The sequence below is a fragment of the Aegilops tauschii genome, chromosome 1 (genome assembly GCF_002575655.3).
Source record: "Aegilops tauschii subsp. strangulata cultivar AL8/78 chromosome 1, Aet v6.0, whole genome shotgun sequence".
Lineage (NCBI taxonomy): Eukaryota > Viridiplantae > Streptophyta > Magnoliopsida > Poales > Poaceae > Aegilops > Aegilops tauschii.
The window spans coordinates 37,246,985-37,256,271 of record NC_053035.3 but is presented as its reverse complement, the minus strand read 5'-3'; the positions used below and the strand labels follow the sequence as shown (position 1 = coordinate 37,256,271).

Genomic DNA, 9,287 nt, shown 5'->3' with positions numbered 1-9,287 from the left:
GTTTGGATGTTAAATGTGCTCATCATCAGCAATGCGGCTGATCCTAGAGAAATGTGGTGACACATAGATGCATTTGACAGGCAACTCACCATTTGACAGGCAGTATATCCACCTTCTCAGATCCACCTAGCAATGGTGCATTTGACAGGCAACTCACCATTCGGTATCCTCCTTGAGACCTTCAATTTAGTAGATGTACAACGTACTTCCAAATTGCACATGATCTTGTTCTGTTTAATTCCACCAGCAGAGCTCCTTCAGTGCGTGACCACACATCTCCCCGCTGGCCTCTGGTAGCAGCGCCACCGCCCGCCGGTACAGTTCCACCTCCATACAAAAAGTGTTCTTAAAAGGGAAATGAAAAGAATATATGAAGCTATGTAGCTAGTACTCAGAAACTGCAGCCATACATAAAATGTTTTCAGGAACTCTAAGCTCAGATCATTGCCCACACATAGACAAGGATGTAAATTAACTTCAGTAATGAGCCCAAAGCATGTGTCCAAAGAAAATATTCACCCTTCCATGTTGGGCACTACATTCAGAGTTCAGTCAGCAGCTTCAGCAGTTTTGGCAAACCTTGCGACTTTTTATACTGAAATTACAAGTAACAATACCAGGTCAATGTACAAAGCATGTATTTTCCTGTTATCCATCCTTCAACACATGAGACTGGCTACATAGCTTCATATATTCTTTATGGAGCCACAATAATCATGCAAATCTTGCAGCCTGATTTCATGAAGGGGCCTGAGCATGAGCGCTGGGAGGCTCCTGTTTGCGAGGGCCTGATATACCTGCTGCTTTGTTGGCCGGGCTTTGGGATTGACGTGCAGGCAAACAAAGGCCACCAAGGCAACCAAAATGACATCCTTCTCCTCGTCAATGGTTGAGGGTGCTGTGATGCGTTGATCCAGGATATCCTTGAATTTCCCAGGCTGCTCTGTTCGGCAGAAGAATGGAAGGAGTAGATCACCTGGGTGCTTTCCAATCACAACTTCCAGCGCAAGCACACCGAAACTGAAAACGTCACACTTCTCTGTCAACATCATAGTAGATGACAATTCTGTAATAAAACAACATCAGTATATATATCAGAACAGAATCCAATTGTCTCTCTTTCGGAATCACATTTTCATATAAATGATACAAAAATATAATAAGCCCATGTATGTACCTGGGGCTATGTAGCCACATGTCCCTCCAAAGATAGTGCTCCAGCTTGAGTAACCATGCTTCAGTTTCCTCGCCATGCCAAAATCCGAAACATAAGCTTTAAAATCATGGTCTAGAAGAATGTTGCTGCTTTTTATGTCGCGATGTACGATTGGATCTTCGCAATCATGGTGCAAGTAAGAGAGAGCTTGAGCTACATCCCTCACAAGAGTGACTCTCTTGGGCCAATCCAATTCCTTCACTAGCTCTTGGTCATGAAATATGGATGATAAACTTCCCCTCTCGATAAGATCATAGACGAGTAATTTGCACTTGGAGTGGGAACAAAAGCCATACAATTTGACGATGCATCGATGCCTGATTTTTGTCAACACTTCAATCTCAGTGTGGAATGATCCCTCATCGTTATATTCTTCCATTGAGTGGAGGAGCTTCACAGCAAAGGTAGTCCCCCCATGAAGGTCAACTCTGAAGACTGATCCATAGCCTCCAGCACCAATGCAGTATTTCTCATCGAAATTTTCTGTTGCGCTGACTATGTCTTCGAATGCGATCTTCCCGTCGAAATTCCATATGGAAAATATATCTCCAGATTTGCTTATGCTACTGTTTCTTACAGATTTTCTTCTCTGACAAACAACCACGATGGTTGCTATTGAGAGGCAAATGAAGGAAAATGGAGCTAAAGCAAGAAGTAGTATGACATGCGGACGTTTACTGCTTTGTTGTTCCCTGTCAACCTCCAGTGCCTTACATGGTGTTAAGTCATACTTCGAATAGTCTGAATATTGTGAATCGCCGCATAAATTGATATTATGGCCAAGTGAAACGACAGTCAAAGATGCAGGAATGGATGTATATGGAACTTTGCCATCCAAAGCGTTATATGATAAATTCAGCCTGAACAGTCGGTAAAGCTTATTAAATGTCACTGGGATGGCACCACTTAAATTGTTTCTACTCAAGTCCAGCTCATATAGGTTGGTGAGATAACCCAATTCTTGTGGTATTTCTCCTGTCAATAAGTTGTCTGATACAAGTAACGATGACAAAAGGTGGCAATGTCCTATCTGAGGTGGAATGCTTCCTAGAAATTGGTTTCTACTTAGATCCAGATGTGTTAGAAGAACAAGAGATCCTAACTCTGGCGGTAATAGGCCATTAAGCTGATTGGACTTAAGTGATAGTGTTGTAAGAGAAATCAGTTTTGACAATGTCGAAGGGATAGAACCATTTATTTGATTGTTCGAAAGATCCAAGAACTCTAAACTTGTTAGATTTCCTATGCTTCCAATGGAACTTGTGACTCGATTGTTGGAAAGATCTAAGTATCTTAAACTCGTTAGATTTCCTACGCTTCCAATGGAACTTGTGATTCGATTGTTGGAAAGATCTAAGTAACTTAAACTCGTTAGATTTCCTATGCTTCCAATGGACCCTTTGGACACAAAATTATGAGAGAGATCCACAGAGGTTAGTTTAGTATTATTACCTATGGATGGTGGGATAGGTCCATCGAGAAAATTGAAGGATAGATCTAAGACCGCGAGCTTGGAAAGAACGCTAATGCTTGCTGGGATTAGGCCCGAGAGAGAATTGCGACTGAGGTCCAAATTGACAAGATGGGGCAAGTCTGCAAGATGGAGATGCTCATTAAATTCCCTGGTGTTCCTACTGTACAAGGCATGGTAGAAACAAATTGTAGTAAGAGATATGGATGGAGGTTAGTTCAGTACAATTACCTAGGTATGTTGGTATAGATCCGTTCAGGTCATTGCCAGATAAATCCATGTTTTCAAGCTTGGCAAGAGCACCAATGCTTGATGGGATTTTGCTTGAGAGGAGGTTGTTACCAAGGTTCAAATGGACAAGATGGGGCAAATCTGCAAAGTGGAGAGGCTCATCAAGTTCCCCATTCTTCCTATTGTACTAGGCATGATAGAAACAAATTGCAGTGAGAGAGATTGCTGGAGATTAGTTTAGTACAATTACCTAGGGATGTTGGGATAGATCCGTTCAAATCATTATTGGATAGATCCAAGTGAGTGAGCTCGGTAAGAGCACCAATGCTTGATGGGATTGGGCCCAAGAGACTGTTCCCGGTGAGGTTAAGATAGATAAGATGAGGCAAGTCTGCAAAGTGGATATTGTCCAACCTGCCTTCAAGGTAACAGCACCCAAGCGAAATGTTGGACACAACTAGGAAGGCATCAACCTGGTCATGGCCACGAGACACCACAGTGCTGCAGGTAATACCGGCCCAGTTACAGGGGCTGGACTCCTTTCTCCATGAGACCAAATCGTCACCATTGCTTAGGCTAGATTTCCAATGGAGAAGTGCTTCTGCTTGCCGATCCAGTGACGGATGCGTAGAATTTGAGGCACAAGAAAGCTGTGTCAAGGCAAGGAGGAATAGCAGGAGCTCCAAAGCAAGGAGAAGGCTCATTTTGTGCAGGTCTAGTTCGTAAGTGAAGCTCCAGAGCACACACATTACATGCATGGATATATAGTCCGCTGATGCCGTTGATTGTTCTAAAGATAAAGATAGTGATTGCAAGGCTTGCCGTGTAGCCCATGCTGGGCCAGATTATGGAATTGATTCCACACAGGCATGTACTATCATTGACTAAGGAAGAATCTGAAGTCTGAAGCACCGCGTGTACTGTTCATCAGTGACTGAATGAAAAGTCCCGATGTCCTGATGCCGTCGACAGTTCAAAAGAAAGTGATTGAGAGGCTTGCCGTGTAGGCCATGCTCGGCCAGATTCCCCGAAAGACCGCGTGCAAGACCTTCTAGCATTCTTGTCACACCGGCATCACCAGGACCTGATGCGGTGGACGTGTGATTCGGTGGGCCCCGATGACTACTGGCACAGACCCACCTGTAAGGCGAGTTGCCAAGTGTGGCCCGGCTATATAGCCAGCTGGAGCCAGTAGGTGTGCGTGTGTGAAAAATTATGTCAAGACTCTGAACCTCTCACCTAATCTGTACCTCCTCCCTTGGAAAGAATCCCCCCTTCTCCAAGTCTCGATCTCATCCCCTTCCCTTCTTCGATCCCCTTCGCAAGGATGAGCTCGTGACATTTGGTAATCAGAGCTAGGTTTTGCCCCCCCTCCCCCCCCCCCCCCCCAAATTTTCTTTCGCTGCCACTCATATCCTCTCGATCGAGCCGTAACATCCACCACTGCGGGTGCGGTCTTGCTCCGACGAGATCCGCGCGAAATCCCCAGCGGGGTTGGCTTGATTTGGAGCGAGTGCGACGGCGCCGCCCAGCAAACCTTCCGCTCAGACTCGCCACATCATCACCGCCATGACGGAATCCACGGGAGAGCTCAAGACCATGCTGCAGGCGCTCCTGAAGCGCTTCGACGAGACCACGCTTGCGAGCGACAAGCAGCGCGAGGCCCAGATCGCGTTCAATACGCAGGTCTCAGCGGATCTGGCGCACATCCGCAAGCAACTGGAACTCACCCAAGCAGACGTCGACGAGGTTCGCCAGCAGCAACGCGAACTCCCGCCTTCGCCGCCCGCAGCGGAGCGCCACCCACCGAACACCGCCGACCACCACGACGGCGACACCCAGGCCTCTGCGATGACATCGCTTGAGCACGCCCGCGGGTCTCGCCCTCAAGGTCCAGCCGTCCGCCTCGCCAACAACGGCCCTCCTCTGTTGCCCACGTGGCACACCATGCCGTACGGGGGCGCGGGACAGACCGCCGCGTTCATGGCGGGCCGCGATGCGCACACCGGGCAGCGCGAGGAGAACACGGTCAAGCCGCCGAAGCACGACTTCCCACACTTCGACGGCGACGCGCCCAGCCTCTGGATCGACCGCTGCATCACCTACTTCGACCTGTACCGCGTTCCCCTGCACAGCTGGGTGACCACGGCTTCCCTCTACATCGACGGCCACGCCGCGCACTGGTACCAGGCGTACCGGCAGACACATCGCTCGCCGACGTGGGAGGAGTTCGCCGCAGCCATCATCAGCGAATTCGCACCGGATGAATTCGAGATGGAGATGCATAAGTTGCTGCAACTTCGCCAAACCAGCACCGTTGCCGAGTACAGGACGACGTTCGAGACACACATGTACCACATGCTCGCCCTGGATGCGTCGCTCAACCCCAAGCTATTCGTCACACAGTTCCTGCTGGGTTTGCGCGACGATTTGTGGGCTGCGGTCCGCCTCCAAGAGCCGTCAAGCATCACACGCGCAGCGGTGTTGGCCCGGATCGTGGAAGAAGAGGCCGGCATGCAACGTGCTCGACCACGGATCATTCCGGCAGGGCGACCTCCACCACCCCCACCACCATGCCGCTTCCTGCCCGAGCTGTGGGAGCGCCCAGGCCGGGTGGCACGGCGGCCCCCAACGACAACCTGGCGCGCGAACGGCAACTGCGTGAGCATCGCCGCGCCAACGGACTCTGCTTCAAATGCGGCGACCGCTACTCCCGCAACCATCGATGCAAGCCGGCCACACAACTGCTCACGATTCAAGTAGGCTACTATGGTGAAGTGCTTACTGATGACGCGGTGCACGCCCTGGACTTGCTCGACGCCCCAGTGGATCAGGACCCCGCGCCCGAATGCTGCGTGCTCTCCACCCATGCGGTCGCCGGTACCGAGTCGCCGCGCACCATTCGTCTGCGCGCGCTCGTCGGCAATCAAGTCATGTTGCTTTTGGTGGATTCAGGGAGCACGCACAGCTTCGTCTCCAAGGCGTTCGCCGAGCGCGTGCACGCTCCAACCGTTCCAGTGCCCGCAGTGGAGGTTCGCGTGGCCAACGGCGAGCGCATGACCTGCAACAGCATGGTGCAAGGTCTGAACTGGTGGATTCAGGGCCACACCTTCACCACCGATATGCGGCAACTGGAGTTGGGTGCTTACGACGGCGTGCTCGGTATGGACTGGTTGGAGCAGTTCAGTCCGATGAGTTGCTACTGGCTCGACAAGACGCTGACCTTCGAGCACCACGGCGCCATGATCACCCTGCAAGGTGTTCGACCGAAGCAGCACGAGCGGGTGGAGGAGATCAAACCAGAGCAATTGCGCAAATGGCAAGCCGGCAACGACATTTGGTACATGGCCGTGCTGGATTTGCCACGCTCACCCGAGCCGCAGGCCACCAAAATCCCACCAAGTGTTCAGAGTGTCCTGACGGACTTCGCTGATGTGTTCGCCGAACCCAAGGGCCTGCCTCCCCACCGCCGCTACGATCACGCCATCACCCTGGTGGACGACGCGCGCCCCGCGAACTTGCGCCCGTACCGCTACTCGCCCTTGCAGAAGGACGAGATAGAGCGCCAAGTTCAAGAGATGCTCCAGTCGGGTGTCATCGAACACAGTATGAGCCCGTTCGCTGCGCCCGTGCTGCTCGTCAAGAAGGACGGCACCTGGCGCTTTTGCATCGACTATCGCCGGCTCAACGACGCCACGGTCAAGAACAAATTTCCCCTGCCCATTGTCGACGAACTGCTCGACGAGCTGGCTGGAGCGGCATTCTTCTCCAAGCTGGACCTCCGCGCTGGTTACCACCAGATACGCATGCGCACGGGCGACGAAGAGAAGACGGCGTTCAAGACGCACCATGGCCACTTCCACTTCAAGGTCATGACATTCGGGCTGACGAACGCGCCGGCCACGTTCCGGTGCCTGATGAATACAATCTTCGCCAAGTACGTGCGCAAGTTCGTAATCATATTTTTGGATGACATTTTGATCTTCAGTGAAACGCTGGAGGAGCACCTGGAACATCTTCGTCTCGTTCTCGCTCTGCTTCGCGAGCACCAACTGTACGCCAAGGAGTCCAAGTGCTCTTTCACGCAAGACAACATCTCCTACCTCGGCCACATCATTTCCAAGGACGGCGTCGCCACGGATCCCGAGAAGACGCAAGCTATGGTGGCATGGCCGACCCCAACAACTGCCACCGAGCTGCGTGGCTTCCTCGGCCTCGGCTACTACCGCAAGTTCATTGCGCACTACGGCATCATTGCCAAGCCGCTCACAAGTTTACTGACCAAGAAGGGCTTCGAGTGGACCGACAAGGCACAGGTGGCGTTCGACCTCCTCAAGCGCGCCATGGTGACCGCGCCGGTGCTCGCGCTCCCAGATTTCGCAAGGCCGTTTGCGATTGAGACGGACGCGTGCGACACCGGTGTCGGCGCGGTGCTGGCACAGGACGGACACCCGGTGGCGTTTCTCAGCAAGGTCCTGGGAGTGCGAAATCAGAAGCTGTCAGCGTATGAGGAGTTCCTCGCCGTCATGATGGCCGTCGAGAAATGGCGCGCGTATTTGCAACAGGGCCTCTTCACCATCGTCACAGATCACAAGAGCCTCTGCAACTTGCAAGATCAGCAGCTCGCCACTGACTTGCAACGCAAGGCCATGGCCAAGCTAGTGGGACTGCAATTCCAGTTCCGCTACCGACGCGGCAGCGACAATGGAGCCGCGGACGCGCTCTCTCGAGTGGGCGCGACCCTGAACCTCGACGCGCTCTCCATCTGCCAGCCGGCATGGGTGCAAGAGGTGGCCAACTCCTACGCCACGGACGCCGACCCGCAGGATCGTCTGGCGCGCCTCGCGATCCACAGTCCCGATGACGACGGCTATGAGCTCTACAAAGGGCTCATCCGCAAGCAGGAGCGCTTGTGGATCGGCAAGAACACAACTCTCCGCACCAAGATCATCAGCGCTCTGCACGACAGCGCGCTCGGTGGCCACTCCGGCGCGACGGCCACCTACCAGCGCATCAAGAAGCTTTTCGTCTGGGACGGATTGAAGACCGACGTCTCCGACTACGTGCGGCAGTGCTCCGTGTGCCAGCATGCCAAACACGAGCAGTCCAAGCCGGCGGGCACGCTCGCGCCCCTGCCCGTGCCAACTGCTCCCTAGTGCGACCTCACCATGGATTCCGTGGAAGGGTTACCATGGTCAGAGGGCTTCGGTTCCATCCTGGTAGTCATGGACCGGCTGACCAAATCTGCGCACTTCATTCCGCTTCGGCACCCATTCAAGGCTCCTCAGGTCGCCAAAGTCTTCTGGGATCAGATCGTCAAGCTGCACGGCATCCCCAGCTCCATCTTCTCCGACCGCGACCGCGTCTTCACCAGCGCGCTCTGGCGCGAGCTCTTCGCCAGCGCGGGCACCAAGTTACTTTTCTCCACTGCTTACCACCCCCAAACGGACGGCCAGAGCGAACGCGTCAACCAGTGCATGGAGATGTACTTGCGTTGTGCTGTGCACGACTCGCCCCGGCAATGGCGCCGCTGGCTACCTACAAAGGAATTTTGGTACAACTCGTCGTTCCACTCGATCAAATGCACCCCCTTCAAGGCTCTGTATGGCGTTGAACCCAACCTGGGCGCCATGACACTCTGGGACGACAAGACGGTGCCCATGATCGACGGCGGGCCCTGGGACTGGGACTGCACACGGCGCGTCTGCGCGAGCAAATTCTTCGCGCCCAGCATCGCTTCAAGAAACAGGCGGACAAGCATTGCTCCGAGCGCTCCTTCAAGGTGGGTGACACGGTTCTCCTCAAGCTCCAGCCCTACGCGCAGTCGTCTGTGGCGAACAGACCGTGCGCCAAGCTGGCATACAAGTACTTCGGGCCATTTGTGGTGCTGGACAAGATCAGCAAGCTGGCGTACAAACTGGAGTTGCCGGCGGACAGCAGGATCCACCTCGTCTTCCACGTCTCTCAGCTCAAGCCATTCACCCCCAACTACACACCGGTCTTCTCCGAGCTGCCCCGACCACCCGATCTTGCCGGCCACGACGACGAACCAGTGGAGATTGTCGAGCGCCGCATGGTCAAGCAGGGAGCCAGTGCTCTGGTGCAAGTCAAGGTGCGATGGCGCAGCGGCGAGGCAGCGACTATTTGGGAGGACTACGACACACTCCGCTGCCGTTTTCCTCAAGCAGCAGCCTGGGACGTGCCGGCGGCTGGGGATGGCGATGCTTCTGCAGAGGGCGCTCGTTCTGAAGATGGCGCTCGTTCCGAAGAAGAGGGGAATGTCACACCGGCATCACCAGGACCTGATGCGGTGGACGTGTGATTCGGTGGGCCCCGCTGCCTACTGGCACGGACCCACCTGTAAGGCGA

General features: G+C 53.6%; 2 protein-coding genes across 2 annotated transcripts; one reads left to right on the top strand and one right to left on the bottom strand.

The window, feature by feature from the left end:
- Nucleotides 1–541: 541 nt before the first annotated feature.
- LOC109771802 (probable leucine-rich repeat receptor-like protein kinase At1g35710) lies at nucleotides 542–3,930 on the bottom strand. Its single transcript, XM_045231115.1, has 6 exons — nucleotides 3,919–3,930; nucleotides 3,163–3,391; nucleotides 2,669–2,809; nucleotides 1,178–2,527; nucleotides 798–1,066; nucleotides 542–595 (listed from the first exon to the last, which is right to left on the bottom strand). Exons 1-6 carry the CDS (start codon nucleotides 3,928–3,930, stop codon nucleotides 542–544), a joined length of 2,055 nt encoding a protein of 684 aa, XP_045087050.1.
- A 557-nt stretch (nucleotides 3,931–4,487) lies between these two features.
- LOC141027239 (uncharacterized) lies at nucleotides 4,488–8,074 on the top strand. Its single transcript, XM_073504225.1, has 3 exons — nucleotides 4,488–5,445; nucleotides 5,493–7,420; nucleotides 7,577–8,074. Exons 1-3 carry the CDS (start codon nucleotides 4,488–4,490, stop codon nucleotides 8,072–8,074), a joined length of 3,384 nt encoding a protein of 1,127 aa, XP_073360326.1.
- Nucleotides 8,075–9,287: the final 1,213 nt, after the last annotated feature.

Coding starts and splice junctions, on each gene's coding strand:
- LOC109771802 (XM_045231115.1), bottom strand. Junction 1,067..1,177: donor ATGTGGCTACATAGCCCCAG/GTACATACATGG, acceptor GTTTTATTACAG/AATTGTCATCTACTATGATG. Junction 596..797: donor CCCGGCCAACAAAGCAGCAG/GTATATCAGGCC, acceptor TTGTAATTTCAG/TATAAAAAGTCGCAAGGTTT.
- LOC141027239 (XM_073504225.1), top strand. CDS start 4,488: ATGACGGAATCCACGGGAGAGCTCAAGACCATGCTGCAGGCGCTCCTG. Junction 5,446..5,492: donor GGCCGGCATGCAACGTGCTC/GACCACGGATCA, acceptor CCCCCACCACCA/TGCCGCTTCCTGCCCGAGCT. Junction 7,421..7,576: donor TGCGAAATCAGAAGCTGTCA/GCGTATGAGGAG, acceptor GCCATGGCCAAG/CTAGTGGGACTGCAATTCCA.